This window comes from Pseudochaenichthys georgianus, chromosome 17 (genome assembly GCF_902827115.2).
Source record: "Pseudochaenichthys georgianus chromosome 17, fPseGeo1.2, whole genome shotgun sequence".
NCBI classification, from domain to species: domain Eukaryota; kingdom Metazoa; phylum Chordata; class Actinopteri; order Perciformes; family Channichthyidae; genus Pseudochaenichthys; species Pseudochaenichthys georgianus.
Window position 1 is genome coordinate 6,121,582 of NC_047519.1, and position 16,751 is coordinate 6,138,332.

The 16,751-nt window shown below is 45.4% G+C and overlaps 1 protein-coding gene across 5 annotated transcripts in view; it reads left to right on the forward strand.

Annotated features, from left to right (window-relative positions):
- The first annotated feature begins 8,532 nt into the window (after positions 1-8,532).
- The window catches only part of LOC117461876 (excitatory amino acid transporter 3-like), an 11,068-nt gene continuing 2,849 nt past the window's right edge, over positions 8,533-16,751 (forward strand). Inside the window, exons 1-12 of one of the 5 annotated variants that reach the window (XM_071206264.1) lie at positions 8,533-8,663; positions 8,769-8,817; positions 8,939-9,078; positions 11,063-11,203; positions 13,466-13,551; positions 14,188-14,299; positions 14,898-14,940; positions 15,012-15,074; positions 15,184-15,365; positions 15,608-15,715; positions 16,068-16,190; positions 16,310-16,504. In XM_071206264.1, coding sequence (XP_071062365.1) covers positions 13,536-13,551; positions 14,188-14,299; positions 14,898-14,940; positions 15,012-15,074; positions 15,184-15,365; positions 15,608-15,715; positions 16,068-16,190; positions 16,310-16,504 — 842 coding nt within the window. In that variant the 5' untranslated portion in view covers positions 8,533-8,663; positions 8,769-8,817; positions 8,939-9,078; positions 11,063-11,203; positions 13,466-13,535. The remainder of the gene's footprint in view (positions 8,664-8,768; positions 8,818-8,938; positions 9,079-11,062; positions 11,204-13,465; positions 13,552-14,187; positions 14,300-14,897; positions 14,941-15,011; positions 15,075-15,183; positions 15,366-15,607; positions 15,716-16,067; positions 16,191-16,309; positions 16,505-16,751) is intronic. The other 4 variants (XM_071206265.1, XM_071206268.1, XM_071206266.1 and 1 more) reach the window with 4 other exon arrangements.

The following is a 16,751-nucleotide window of genomic DNA, read 5'->3' on the forward strand; positions in this document are numbered from 1 at the left end:
AACACTCAGGGTTATGGCCAGTTGCCTGGTGGAGTTGGACAACAACGTGCTCCTCCACGTGCTACGCGTAAACACTGTGGGCAATGCAAAGTTCCACGCGGTGGTACATTCGGGAGTCCTCAGGAAGTACGCGCGCATACAGTCCAACACCACCAAGACCAGGCTGGTCAGCAGGCTCAGGTTCGTTTCGGACAAGAAGAGGCTATGGTCCCAACACGGCTACAGAAACACCCGCATAGAGTTCTCGTCCAACCCCAGCCGCAGCGCCAACTACACCTCCAACGCAAAGTACCCCCTGCAGTCCTACTTCAGAGGGCTCTTCGAGACCGTGGCCTTGGCACAGGGCACCTGCATAGTCTCCACCAAACCGTTCACGGTCAGCAACGCGAACCTGACCAGTTACATATACGGAGTGGCCAACTCTGAGTGTGGTGATACGCATGAAAAACACAAAGAAACATTTCCACACGCCCTTCTTCTTCTCCTCGGTAAACGTGGCCGGGAAGAAAACCAAACACCAGCTCTTCTCCTCCATGTCCATCAACTCGCAAAAGGTTAGGGACGCGACGGTCGACCTCCCAAAGGCGCTGGGTAAAGTGGCCAACCTGGTGGAGATACACGTCCATCTCAACAGGCTGTGCTGCGAGCTGGCTCAAGAGCGGGGGGGAATGCTCACTTCAAAGGAGAAGATGTGTCTGGTGTACCTCACCGAGACGTACTTCGTGTCGGTGAGAGACCGGAGCGACCCAAAGTACTGGTCCGATTACAGAGAGGCCGTGGGAGGGACATTCGCGGAGCGGTACCGTAGCAATCGCTCTTCGTTCCAGGACAAGGTGCTCACCAACTACCACATGAAAAACCCTGGGTTCATGGACCTGGTTCCGTGGCTCCTGGACAACGCGTGCACTCTGCACGAGATGATTTTACTCGCGCACTCGGAGTACCTGCGTGAGGAGGGTAAAGTGAACGCCAGGGCGGAGCTGATCACCATGGTGTGGTATCACGTTAACCAAAACCCCGGCTGCACCCCGCCGCGCGGTTTCCCCAGCTCAAAGGACATTGATTTCGAAGCCCTGGGATACAGCGAGCTGACACTGAGACTCTCCGTAATTAGATACCGTTTTGCCAAGAAAGGCAGAGCGTTCCCCAAAGGTGTCAGGCAGGGCACCCAGTGGCGCCCTGTGCCTAAAGTGCCGAACGCGAGCAAACCCGTTGCGCGGTACACGGGTTTCTATACGCAGCTGAGACGCGTGCATGCTCTACAGCGGGCCACCGCGTAGAACCGGGGTCGGTCGGGGTGCTCGCTGGGAGCGGGCTTCACGCGGTACACGCCTCGGGGATCGGGATAGCATCCATGTCACCTGAACACCCGAGCGTAAGCCGCGCCCTCTTTAGCCACAGACTCGATTGTAAGGGTATGGGATATAGCAAATAGACACTTTGAGTCCTTGTTGGCGACAGCGGACCGTTCTGCCACAAAGAGCAGGGCCGAGACCAGGATACAGTCTCACGTAAAGGAACTGCGAGACATAATAGGAGCGTGTAACACGCGGCTCCAGAGCATAGACGCTTACATTTCGGAACTGCAGGAGAAGGGCGGCGGTGGCGTCCCCGAGAGAGAAGGATCCATGCGCGATACTCGCTCCTCGGAACTGGCAGGAACTGTACACGGAGGACAGCAGCGTTTTCGGCTACATGAAGCTCATGCCGGAAACCGTGTCTGTCGCGAACCGAAACGAGCCGGGGCAACTTCCCTCAAGAGAGCCGAATTCACCATCCCTTCGGGGGTGCTGGGAGAGGCGAACAAAGTCTCTAACGAGGACTCCGCTCGAGGGAAGGACGCTCTGTGTCCCTGCTGTCAGATACACTTTGACACCTCTGAGTTTTGGAAGCACGCGTTGTTTGAGATCGCGGACAGGGGAAACAGAGTGCCCGCGTGGCAGTCCTTGGATCGCGCCGAGACACCTAGGTGGATAGTGGAACACGGTTCCGGATGGGGAACCCCTATTAACTGTCCTGCCTCTCTGCGCTAAGGGGGCACCCTCACGTGATCCAGATGCACGATTGCTTCCTCGACCAGGGAACGGTCGCCATGCTCATGCACTACGTGCCTTACACGTTGGCTCTTGCAATTCACAACGGACGCGGTCAGGACCTGGACGGTATCCCCTTGAGTTTCGTGGCTCACTTCTCGACGCAGGTTGCGAGCGCGCTGTCCCACATGCACGGTCTGAATATAGTGCACAGGGACCTCACGCCTTTTAACGTGCTACTGACCGAAGAGCTCACCGTGCAGGTCGCTGACATGGGCCTGTCGAGAAACTCCTCGCTGTGGATGAGCCCCGGGATGGTCACGGAACAGTACAGGGCCCCCGAAGTATCGGACCACGGCTGCGCCGAGTACACTTGCGCTATAGACACCTGGAGCCTGGGGGTGATGATCGCAGAGGCCATGGAAGGCCACGTGTTGTTCCCTCCGTGCATAAGCAAGAGCGGCAAACGGATATCCACGTATTGGGTCATCAGGGAGACTCTGTGTCCCAGCGACCACCCCGATGCACCGCGCGTATCCTTGGAACCCGCCCTAGTAATGCCCAAGGCGATGGGATGCGAAATAGTCAAAGGGCTCGTACTCCGATTGCTGGCTTTCCGCGCGGAACAGAGACTTTTGGCGCACGAGCTGCTGCTGGACGCGGAATGGATGCGGCTCGCTCGCATGACCGAGGACGACAGACTCGTGGTCAAAGGCCATATTCGAAGCCAGGCAGAAAATCAGCACTCATTCTAGGAAGAACCCGGCGGGGAGCGAAACGATACTTCTTTTCCTACCCACGTAGCCTTCGTAAGCTTGTACATTATTGCGATACGTGGGGACGAACTTGTACTTTCTCAATATAACACGGTACTCTCTACGCATCTTGTGTTCTGACATACCAAATAAACATACACACACAAAAAGGAGACCTGGTGATGCTTGCAAAATGTTTATTATATATTTGTTACATACAGGAGTACGGGTCGCACATTGACACGGTTCAGTGCACGTGTGAGTCTTGAGCTATAACAGTAATACGCTCGTACGTGTGCGATATGTACGAATTGGCTTGCACGCTGTGGATAACATACTCTACTCCCAATAAAGGTTAAATGCATATTCCAAGCCAGGGAACAAAGCAGCACAGATTCTAGGAAGAACCCAGCCGGGAGCAAAACGATACTTCTCGCCTACCCCCTTAGCCCTTTAACCTGCTTGTACATGTTTGCGATACGTAGGGACGAACTTGTACTTTCTCAATATAACACGGTATTCTCGATGCATCTTGTGTTCTGACAAACCAAATAAACATATACACACACAAAAAGGAGACCTGGTGATGCTTGCAAAATGTTTATTATATATTTGTTACATACAGGAGTACTGGTCACACATTGACACGGTTCAGTGCACATTGAGATATAACTGTAATACGCTCGTACGTGTGCGATATGTATGAATCGGCTTGTACGCTGTGGATAACATACTGTACTCCCAATAAAGGTTAAATGCACCCTGAAGTAAATGCGGTCATGCCTACATAAGGGTTATTCTGCGCGGTCACAAGCGCTACATGGCGACCACGAGCATCGCTGCGGCGATGCAAAGGGGCTCAATGATACTCCACGTTTGCAGAGTAGACCCCGCGGACCTCCAGGTTCTCTGTAATTCATCGATCACCCTCTTCAAGTCCCGTATACCTGCAGATATGCGACAGGGAGAGAAAGTTAGACACGGTGAGACAGCTGCGTGTAAAAGACCAGGGGGGACGTACCTTCGCTCACGTTCAGCAGTTGAACGTGCGTTTTCACATCCTCCAGGACCGCGAGATCCGGCATCGCGATCAACTTTGGGCTGGTGGTCCCGGCTCCCCTCTCGGCCGCGAGCTGGACTTGTGTGCAGGAGGTGCCGAATCGTCCGCTTCTCTGATACACTAAATAATGGCGATACCGATCTCCGAATCCTCCGAAAGCATTCCCTTCCTCGATCATGAAACAGCACTTCGCCGGACTCGATGTTCTGCTCGCGGTCTCGTTCCACACCCGGTCGAGTCTCCAGCTCCGACTGCCCCCGGGTTCCGTGTTGAGCGCGGAGATTCCTACGACCCCGTACAGCGGTTTAACGACCGCCACCTTGGTCAACTTGTCGATTCTGGCCGTGTAGTAGAACACGCCACAGGCCTCCGCGTTTACCGTCAGATCGAACGTTTCGTTCCCTATCGCGTACGAGCCCTCGTCCGTACACGTGAGAAAGCGAACGCTGACCCGGTATCCCGCTTCGGTTCTAGTGAGCTCGTATATGTGTTCGGCGGCGAACACGGACCGATTGTCCTTGCGGAAAGGCTCTGCGGGGCAGCCCAAGCGCCCCGGCAACTCGAGGGTGCTGCCCATCGTACCCACCACGGATAGGGCGCTAGATCTCTCCGCGGTAAGAGCCGTAGCCCTTTCCGACACGCTAGACTCGAGTGTAAATCCCGTCACGGCTAGCAGACATATCGCTGCACCGATGTACCTCGCCATAGCGGAGCTTTGCATTCCTACTACACGAACGGGGCGCAGAGTGACAATTTCTTCGAGCCGAGCAGCCTCTTTTATGCTCGCTGCGCGACGAGAAGCTCGCACGTACTGAGCCTCTGTCCAACCCTGGTTCGGTCATCCCAGCCAATGTTACGCCCCGGGACTGGGATCCTACCAATGAAATAACTCACTCAGCCACGACCTTACTTGGTCTCGGCCTCGGCGCGGTCCGTTTATTACACGACACGTTGTACAGAAGCCAACATTACACATAGCATGTACACGCAAAGATAACCTCCTCGTGATGTATGCCGTGTGACCCTTTGCGTATACCAAACACACACACACACACACACACACACACACACACACACACACACACACACACCGTATTTCGGTCTCCCCGGGTTACATTCCCCTGTACACGTAGAAATGACAGACACAAGCACAAACTCTCTGGGTACACAGGGTGACTTTACTTGTTTTTATTGTACAACATCTCCAATGTATCACACGGGGTTGCAATGTGGATAGGCACAGGGACCGGAGCGCGGCCTCCCTGGAAACTACAGCCCGTCCTTCGAGGTCCACCACATGTTTCTATCGCACTCGCCCACCCAGTGGCACATTGAACACCTCTGTGCAGTGGATCGGGGGGACTCGGGGCGCGTTCCCGGACTGGAAAGATTCTGTTTTCGGACTCCCGGGATACGCGTCCGCGAAAAACTCGGCATCGTTCTCGGGTATCCAGGTGGAACCGCTGCGTGAATCCACCAATCTATTCCGCTTCGGTTCCTCTGTGCCCACGGGTCCGATCGGGAGGTACTCTTCCACCATCGAGAAGGCGCTGGAGCACAGCTCCCTTATCCTGACGAGCAGTGTGCAGTACCTGTCCACGAACTCGTACCTGTCCACGAACTCGTCCCCGTAGAGCCTAGCCTGGTCCGAATGCATGCGGAAGAACTGGGTGAAGCTCGTTCTCTGAAACAACACGGAAAGGTGGGACATTCTCATGACCCCGAGGCACTTCATAACTAAAGGGTCGGCGTGAGGACTCTTCGGGCTCCGCGCGCCCGTCTGGCTTTGCTGCCAGGAAGTAGACCAAGGATCCATGGTTTACGATCGACGGGGCCCACAAAAAAACAGCTTGACACGTATCAGCGCTACCCGGTCTTGAAAACGGTTACCCCGGTGTGGTCTCACGTGCGGTTAGTTATACGCGCTCGATAAATACCGAGTGAGCCGCAGGCAGGGAAGCACCGGCTGCTTAAATACCTCTGAGAGATGTAACCTATAGCACTTAATGTCATCACGTGTTAAGAACTGGAATAAAATATATCTTGCGTATCACTACCACGGGCTGCGCACTTTCTGAGGGCGAGCGACGCCCCTCCGTTCGACTCGCGCAGAGTGCGAATCATGGCAACGAGATTCGCGAGCTCCGTGGGCCTGGAGGTTATCGACTCCCCCTTGGCGATCATCATGGTCGCGGCGTAGTCCCTTTTCAACATGTCTACGGAGAACGCATCGTCTCCGTGGACTTGGTTAAAGGCCTCGGCCGCGTCCTTCCACTCCCAATCCTCCTCGAGCTCGAACAAGTGACCGCTGCGTCCCCGGTCGGCTGTCAAATGTATCTCGTGTTGGTGATACACGGTTCGCGTGGTGCAAAACGAGCTCATGTTCTTGACGGGCACGCCCGAGTACCCGCTAGAGTAAACGTTCAGTCTGGGCCCGTGGAAGGTGCCTCTCCGGCCTTGGCTGGATTCCGTCGCGTGCCTTTTATCGTAGGCCCCCTCGGGCGCCTCCTCGGACATGGCCTTTTTGACAACTCCCCCGTAATACAAGGGAGCGGAGCACCGGTAGGTTTCCCCGTTCAGCGCGCACTTATAGAGGACACTCTCGGGCGGATGTACGTGATAGGCAGAGGTAACGCGCACCAAAAGCTGGTCAGAGACCCCGGGGGCACGTACACCGAGGAGGGCTATCCGGTGTACTTGGGCAGAGACCCGGGGTCCGGTGAATTGGCCGATGTGACCGGGCCCTTCGTGAAAGACAGGAGGGTGAAACTGGAATACGAAAACAGTTGCTCCGTGTACTGCCACGTGGCCAAGAAGACCTACATGGCCCTCACGCACACCCTGGACGAGAAGGGAGATCTCTCTTCTGTCTCCCTGAAGGTCAGGGGACTCGCGGCCTTCAAGAGTATGCGCTCGCCTTGCGATTCTGCTGTCACGGAAACCTTCATAGCTTGCGTGATGAGGGGAGACTGCGTCAAGCTGGAAATGGACAAGGTCTCGTGTTTCTCCACCTCTCCGTGGCACCGGCTCCAGTCGGGAGACGTGATATTGTACCTGGAGCGGGAACCCTGTGTGGACGAGTTCGGTGCCTGGTTGGAGCTGGATCGAGCGAGCTCATTTCTTTCCGCGTACAGAGTGGAAGAGGTCGCGGTCTTGCAGCTGGACTCGGGTTTCTCCGCGGTCTCTACGATACTCGTGCCTGAGCCGGGCGAGGGGTGCGTGGTGACGGACGCTGTCACCGTGAGAACGCTGTACAAGGACGGGGAGTACTGCATGAACCACATGTTCTCGCGCAAACAAGCCATCCTCAGAGACCTGGTCACGTGCAAAGCGTCCGAACTCATCGCGTCCAAGATGGGAGCGGGGTTCTTCCCTTGGAGCGCTCTCATCAAGTCCTCTAAGAACAAGCACTTTAGTCGACAAACGCTGGACCGCTTGAAAGTGAGCAACTCCAGCGTGAAAACCACCTATGTGGAGATTGTGAGGACGTGGCTAAAGCAGATCACGGGACTCGCCGTGAAGCCCGTACAGTACGACGAGTATCACAAGTGCAGCCCTTGCGAAGCCGCGTTCTACAGATACCCCTTGAACCTCCAAGCCAAAGCCGGGTGTATCGCGGCCATGTTTGGCGGCTCGCTCATCTGCGAGACCGAGTGCGCAGAAACCGGCAAAGACCCGCGTGGAGACCGAGAGCACCCGGAGCAGCCGCCTGAGGACGGCGTGGAACAGAACGGAGGAGCCCAGGTCGAGCGCCGGTGTCGCGCGGAACTCATCTCCCATCCCTACCAGCCCACGAGCAAATGTTTCGATGAATGATAACCAACACACAAACTTATCTCGTGCCCTCATTGGTCATGTGCGCGTTCGTGTGTGTTGGAGGAGGGGCTCTATAAGGAAGTGGCAGATTTTCTCCGGTTGTGTATTTTCAAATTCTTGCGATCTCGAGCCGTTCCACAGCAGGGAGATACGCTGATAGGCCTAGTTGTTTTTTGTATTTGTTGAGTTCATGCAATGTCATGAGAAGTGATTCTATCTTACATCCTGTAGTGAATTTCAATGTTCTTCCCCAACAGGAGTCCGTACATGGAATGTCAAATCAGGTCAATTATTGTGGTCGAATATCACACATTTGTCTGGGCTTTCAATTATGTAAAGCATCTACACCTTCGATCTCAGAAAAATCGCCTACATAAAAACCAAAGAATACATTTCAGGCAGTACGTCTGACATTATAGCCTATTTATATTTATTTCAAAATGTATTGTAGCATTGTAATAATCCTTCAAGGGATCCCCTTTAAATACAAATTTACCAGTAACCTCTATGTTAATTGTAACTGCAAAGCGATACAGTTGTATTGCCTTTTTGTATCCTGAGAAGAGATAATCCCATATATAATCTGTTTCTCCCCAAGCCTGCATAAATGTCATGTTCACATAATAAAGTTACAATAGAAAATCTGAATGACGAACATGATATTAACCAACAAGCACCGAAAACACCTGTGAGGGGAGGAAGGATGACTGGCTTGATAGTATTGGTGCAATGGCGCCCCCTAACGGTGCATACAAGGAACATTACAATATTAACTACTTTGCAGACAGATATTATTCATAGAAAATACAATTGAACAGAATGAGAATGTTTTACATAACATAACGTGTAATGTGTCAGGGACTCAGGGTTGCCATGGAGCCTGATCTGTTGAGTTTCATAGATCACTTTAGGTCTATTAGAAATTAAGTTTGAATAAAAACACTAAAACAAGTTCAACAGAGACCAGCTGGTGCTACGGACCTCACTTTATCTGTTCTGGTGAGTAACCTATTCTGTCAAATGTATACATTTTATTTAATTAAAAAATCGTTTGAACGGTTTTCTCTGAATGTTTGGCATCAGTTAAGTATTTTGGAATGTCAGTTTGTTTAGTTTCAGCCAACAGCCAGGCTGAGCTCTTTTTAACTTGTTGGTGAGTAAGCTTTAGTTAATATGTCAGTTTGTTATAAATGTAATCTGAATGTTTATTATTAAATTATCTAAATATGATTTCAGAATTGTGCTTACGCTAATATCTGTTTATTTACTTTTAGCTAACAACCAGACTGTAGGAAGATGGAGACTAACGTTCCTGAACAAGAGTTCGGAAACTGCCGGGGCCTAGTGAAGAAATGCCGGGATGCCGTGCTTCAAAACAGCTATCTGGCTGCAGTTATCTCGGCTGTGGTCCTGGGTAGGTGATAAGAAACTACATAGCTATTTTACCAACTTTATTTTGTTTGGAAATCGAAGTAGCGTTAGCTAGTATAATATGCTATATAACGGTTAACGTCTATGTAGACACGGCATGTGCCGTTCAGGGGCAGAGACTGTGCACTGGAAAAATGCTGCCCATAAATCAAGTTAAATTATAATAAAAATAAGGTGTTTTCACTTCCACTCTTTAACCTGCCAATATGGCAAGTGAACATTTGCTTGGGAAGATTTGTTGAACAATTATTTAGAACTATATTTTACCAGGATCAGGAAATGATTGGAAACGTTTTCGATGTTCTTGTGTTAGTGTTTCCAATAAAACTGTGTTTATTAAAATCAAGTAAGATTCATTTCTTGAAACAAGATGATCCATCTTTTACAAATACCACAGCAGCTTAAAAAAATGGTTTCATCTTCTTAAGTCTTATAGCAAGTGTAAAGACATATTATGACTAGATATTAGAACAGTTTTACTTGGCAAGATTTTAGTTCTTACAGTGTGTTACACATTTAAAGCTTTAGAAGTGGCTTTTTACTGAAATTAGAAACAAACCTTAAATGAAATAAAATAACAAATGTAAAACATATTAAAAGCATATTTGAATGACAACATCAGTAAGATAAATCGAACTGTATAAAACACTGAGGAAATTGTTCTTTTCCCAAGGATTCCATTGCATAATCAAGTCATAACAATAACCTGTTACCAAGGCAACCACACCATCCTGTAACTAAATGAATCTGTAAAATAAATATAGTGGAGTAAAAAGTAAAACATTTGCTTCCAAATGTAGTAGAGTAGCAAATGGTCTCTCCAGGTTAAATCTAATTCCAGTAGACCATTTAAATCATTACAGAGCTGATAAAAGAGTTGCCATGGTAATAATAACCCCATGTCAAATGTCTACCGCCCATTTAGTTTAACAAGAGACACTTTAATATTTAACTTTTAAGGTCATGGCATTCTGCCTGATAGTATGACATTAGTACAGTTTATGAAGATACATCAGAAGTCATTATTAGCAGTTATGAATGAAGAACATGTAATCCATTTTGACATAGTCATTGACATAACTGAGATGAACAGGTTAGAATGATTATATATATATTTTAGTGGTTTTACACATTTTACAGAATGTAATTTAATGAAAATGTTGCCAAGTTCTATTGTTGCCGTTCCACTTTTAATGGTTTTTCTTGCATACAGCAACATTTCTTGTTCAAGTGATTGACAATGTGTCAGATGGATAAATCCAGCGGACAGTCCAACAGCATTAGAACTGCAAAGTTGAATAGATATATTCGTTAGTTGTTGATTATGTCAATTTTAGTATTTTTTTTAAGAGAACAAATTGAACTTCTATGATTCCAGCTTCCTCAATGTGAATATGTACCGTGTGTCTTAACCACCCTATGACAATAAATCCAACATCTTCAGTTGTGGAGAAAACAAAACGGTTGCGGAGATAATCTTGGGCATTTTCAGGATTTTATGGACAATACAACTAATTCTTCAAGATAGTAATTGACAATAAAAAAAGTTACTTGTTGCAGACCTAGACGTCAATGCACAGCACTTGATTTTAAGAAATGTATAAAAAATGACCCAGTCTAAATGTGTTCCAGCCATAAAATGAGCCAACGCCAAAACATACAAATTCAATACAGTCAATATAAACATGGAAACAAAGATCAAGAAATAGGAATTCTATAATCATGTGACCTTTTTTAATTACATATAATTATTCAAGAGCTACATTTAACCTGACTTTAACATAAGGTTTTAATGGTAATGGAGCTTTGTTGAAGAATTGAAAGTGCTCTACAAATGTCCCCCAAATGATTATGGATGGCTGAAGTGGTGAAAAGATGTATTATTGTATTACTAAATTGCGGTTCCCAGCTATTTAAACCTTTTCTTTGCAACATTTCTAAAAAAATCTCCGAAAATTGTCTCACAGGTATAACTGCGGGCTTGTTTCTCAAGTTCTACATCCACATCTCGGAGCACGACAAGCAGTACATCGGCTTCCCGGGAGAAATCCTCATGCAGATGGTTCAGCTGATGACCGTGCCTCTCCTTCTGACCAATCTGATAACAGGTAAGCCACAGCAGTATTTCTCACACTGTTAGCTCATAAAATAAGGTGAACAATTGTGTGCATTCACAATTTAAAAATGTTGGAAAAGTAATTGATTGCTATTTTTAAGACTACACCCATATTACACAATAATACACCCCTATACCACGTTAAACCAATATTACACCCACATTACACTGTTATTCGACCACACCATGAAGCAGCAAAGTTACACCCATTTCTCACCATAATTACACTGTTATTACACCCCTATTATAATATTATTACACCCATGATTAATTTAATTGAAATTAAACACATTTATACACCCCTTTTACACCCATGTTAGACCATTATTACATCTGTATTACATCCAGATTATACCCATGTTATACTGTTATTACACCGCTGTTTTATTAAACAGATACTACAGCCATGTAACACCAATATTACACCCATATAAGACTGTAATAATTACACTGTTATCACACCCATTTTACACATGGACGCAACCTCTCAAATGACTGTATCCCACATGATACAAAACACATGTTAGGGTTCAAAGGAACATACTGCTCCTATAACCTTAATACCCTTAATTAAGGAGAGCGTAACTCGTGATGAAGAGCTCCAGTGCCACAAGTCACAATTACAGCAGCATGGTAAATGCTAGAACTAACACAAGTAGATTAATGTTGCCGATAAACCTACTTATTAATGTTAACCTAAAGTTTGCTAAAATCAGCCAACTTAAGCTACTGGTTAGATCAGACCAACCTTTAATGGATTGATCAATGGTGCATTTTTATTGCTCTGGAATTCTACTTTTTACTTGTCTGAGTAAAACATTATTATAACCTCCCCTTAAAATGTCAGAATTGTTGTTTAATGTTCAACAATCTTGATAAAAATACATCCTGCTTCTTTGATCTTTTGCAAAGGCTTATTCGTGTTTTGAAAGCTACAACATACAGTAGGCTTGTACTGCCCCTTTTCTCCTTCTTGCCATTCATTGGCACTGAGCCACCTTTATGACACGTGATCGCCTCCAAAATGACCTGAACGATTTCTGTGTTAGAAAGTAGTTCAGAATAAAATGGTCTACTGTGTTACTCTGTGGATTGTTCAGATTAAATGTACAATTGTTTCACGAAGAATGAGGTTTTGTTCTATTCTGGTAAAAAACGTAGGTCCATATTTGACCTTCCATTAAAGAAGTAGATATCCATTCATCCCATATGTTAGAATGAGAGGTGAATGAGGCTTTACTCCATTACAGGGATTCAGTTGGGTGTGGGGTGAGCCCTCAAGCTTTCCCAATACATATTCAAACCCCTCATTCGTACACCCGTTATCCTCTTTAAATGATCTGACCCAGAACTTCACCTATTTCATGAATTTCCTTATGCATGTACAGTTAAATCCTGTCATCTGTTTACGCTGTGGTATTTTTATAACACATATTATATTATTATTACCATTTCCAAAGAAGAACTGTCATTTTTATGGAAAATCGGCCAGTTTTTAGACTCTAATACAGAGATGTCCTGCTTTTCTCGCTTCATATCATAATAAAGTGAATAAGTGTGGGATTGACACAGACAAAACTAAACTTTTAAAGACATCACCTTTGATAAATATTTCACTTTTCTATGGCATTTTATAGATTAATCAATTGAGAAAATATTCAGATGAATCCATTTTCAAAATAATCTTTAGTTGCAGATTCATTTCAAAGAACTGAATACTGTCAGGTTTTGTATTTTTGTATTTTTTTACTGTAATTAATAATAAAGTTTCTACCCGAGATGAACTTTTAGCCATTGCAGTTTTGAATTCTCAGAATCAGAGTTCCTTTATTTGTCATTTATAATTGTTACAGCAAAAGTATAGATAGAGACAAAGTAAAAATGAAAATAAAACACGTCATGCACATAATATTTAAAATAAAATATATAAGTTGTTGCCCAGAAGAAGAATTATAGCACTGATTAGTTGTGTATCATAGTTGGAGGTTATTGCTTTTGTATCAGATCATAGAGGGAAAAGAATGTTCATAAAGTTTGAACATTCCTGAAATTGACTTTCGAAGTTTAGCATTTAAAACAAGCCGTGATTATGTGAATAATACAATGTTTGACATGTCTAACACCAATGGTTTCTATTTAGAGATGTCATACTTTATGTGCCTCTATCTTCCTCACAGAGGTTTTAAATATCACTCCTGAACTGGAGTTGTTCATGACTTTAGCGTCCTGTTGCTCATGTTGTTGTTTCTTCCAGGTGCTTCTGGTTTTAAGGCTCACAGAGTAATCGCTGGACGTGCAACAGCATACTTCTCTCAACCACTCTCATGTCTTTGTCCATCGGTAAGAGCAAGACTTGGCTTCTTTTTATTCACATTTGCTGCACATGGCATTTGAAGTTTTCCTTTGCTTTTCACTTGAGCGTGTAAATATGCAATTTAGAACTCACTCTGACCGTTGTAATACAGCTATATCAACAAGGTTACATATTGACTTATTTCCAGGTTTGGGAAGGTTACTTAAAAATGTAATTTGTTACAATTACTAGTTACCTGTAAAATTGTAATCAGAAGCCTAATCTGAGTATAAAATACAAAGGTAGTGTAGCCTGAAGCTTCTATTGGCTAGAGCTCCAACACATTGTACATGATAGGCTAAGGGGCGGGACATCTCTGAGTGGTTGACTAATCACAAGCGAGCCGGCCAGCTATCCAATCAGAGCAGACTGGGCTCTGGTTTCAGACAGAGGGTGAAAAGAGGTGCTGCAGCACATTAAAGCATGGAGACTGTTAGAGTAGAGGCAACACATAGGAATGTGAAAATTAGCATAGTAAGGCCCCTTTAAAAAAACATGAATCATTCACAGTATGATGTTCAAACCTGCATACAGTATTGTGTTCAATGGAGCTGCTGGTGCTCTTTCTCACATGAACGGGGTGTTTTGGATTCTCACGCTCCACCATGGATTCTGTGTTGCAGGGATATTTCTGGTGATGATGTTCGAACCAGGGTCTTCTCCTTCTGTTGAAGGAGAAGACCCAGAAGACATTGAGCCCTTCTTCAATATTGACTCCTTGATGGACATCATAAGGTGAGAAGAACATTTCTGCTTTCCCTGCATATTCAGTTCAGCAAGGCTTTTAAGTCAGAAACAGCTAAAACATTTAGAGAACTCAAATCCATTCATCGTCTCCTTTAGTATTTAGTATTTCAGGTGTTCTTCAGTGCAGATCATGTGCAGCGAACTGGCCGTTATAGCAACACAAACAACTGACAGGGCGATGGAGGGGGTTTGAATCACCCTGAAACCTTGTCTTTCCTTTCTTCTAATTGTTCTCTTTTTCATTTCTTTACTGGGGACAGCTTTGCCGCCATAATTCCAAAGTTCCATGCTCTCTGCTCATTTAAAAATGTATATATAAAAAGTATTCCATAGGGTTTTCCAATGGAGGAGACACCTGCCTTTAAATGGACTGTTCTCCTTTCTGCGGATTGATACGACTCCACTTGTCCCTTGACTTGTCTGCTATCAAAAAGAGCAGACTGCTGGATGCCCAAATCAGATTTGAGTATTCAACTAAGTCATTTAATACAGAAGTGTTGCATAATGTCCTTGATTAAGACACAATTCCTTGGTTGTTTCACCATTTCCAAACATACTGATGGTGTGACTTGTTTTTTGTTCACAGGAACATGGCGCCTAAATGCCTGATTCAGGCTAGCTTCAGACAGGTATGCTTCAATTAGGACAAACTGCTCATTTGTATTATATATGTTGCTAAACCTTTATTTATCTTTTGTAGTACGAGACTGATAGGTTGGAATATGAAATTGAATCGGATGAGTTCAATTCTAGCGTGGATACGGTAAAAAAAATTCCTGGTCACTGTTGAAGATTGTTTTTTGAAGTTTACATGAAAGACGTTGATGTTTGATTCATGATCATTTTGCTATGACATTTTTCTCTTGTTACAGAATATGACGGAAATACGACTGTTGGTCAAATATGTCGATGGAACCAACATTTTGGGCCTGATTGTGTGGGCTTTAATATTCCGCATAATCTTCAACAGGATTGGAAAAGATGGGAAAGTCCTTGTAGATGTCTTTCAAGCCCTCAACGAGGCCACAAAAATAATTGTCGACATGATACTGAGGTAATCTCGTACAACAAACCTTATGAAACGAGAAATACAGTTAAATTCCACTTCCTTTTCTGCTCACAGTTTTAGTGAACTTTTACCTGTTACTTTTGCTTTTAGACCGTTTTTCAGGTTTTGGCGTCCAACGATATGAATCCATTATTATGTTGATTTATCATTTTCTTCAATGACAAAAACATAGCTGATTTCTTTTGAACTAATATCTACATATTTGTCATGTCATTGTTATCTTTCAGCTTCTTGCCAGTTGGAGTGCTGTTCTTGACCACAAGCTATGTTATTGAGTATGATAACGTGACAACTATCTTTCAAATTGGAAAGTTCATGGCACTGGTTATTATTGGGTATGTTCCACCTTTTTTGGTAAAAAGTAGTAGCCTTGCGTTAAATAATATATCAATCAGGTATTTAATTTGCCCTCACTTGTAGCCTTAACGAGTCATCAAGCTACAGTAAGCTAAAGCAACACATTTGTTAATTGTATCCACCAAAAGCTACTGGTTATACGTAACCAGACCAAAACACACATGAGCAGCAGAAGGCAGCCATGCTCGCTCACTTCCTGAGACCCTGGGATTGCTGTTACAGTCTTGTCGTTTTAATACTCTTGCCCGGCAGCTGCATTGTGTAGACAAACTGTGTCAGCAATTATATCAGATGATTCCATATTAATTGTGCATTCATTGTGTGTTTCAGGCACATAATTCACTCAACAATAGTTTTGCCTCTGACCTATTTCCTGTGTACGAGATGTAACCCCTATGACGTCATCAAGGAGGTTGTTCCCGCTTTAAAGAAGGCACTGGTCAGCTCGTCAAGGTGAGATGATGTACCACAGAGCTGATATTTCAACATTCATCATTAGATGTGCAAGCATATCTTTGAGATGTACATTTCTAATATGTTCACTAACGAAGCATGCATTGTGTGTTTCCCAGCGTGAACACACTACCACTCACTGCTCAATGTTGTGAGAGCCGACTCATGATCCACAAAAGTGTCACTCAGTACATGCTGCCCATCGGGACCAACATCAACATGGATGGAACTGCCCTCTATGAGGTGGCCGCAGCCATCTTCATTACCCAGATCAACCACATCCACCTGAAGATCGGCCAGTTAATCGCTATTACGTAAGCCACTCAAAATCATACCATCATCACCATAGCAAGTTAAGAAGTGATAATATTTAGTGTGCAGGACATTGGAGTAAGAAGGAGCCTTGACAGGGTGCTTTGAATAAACCCTCAAGGGGCTTATTAGTGCCAATGCATTCGCACTAATAATTCTCTCTCTCTCTCTCTCTCTCTCTCTCTCTCTCTCTCTCTCCCACACACTCTCTCTCTCACACACACACACTCTCTCTCTCTCTCACACACA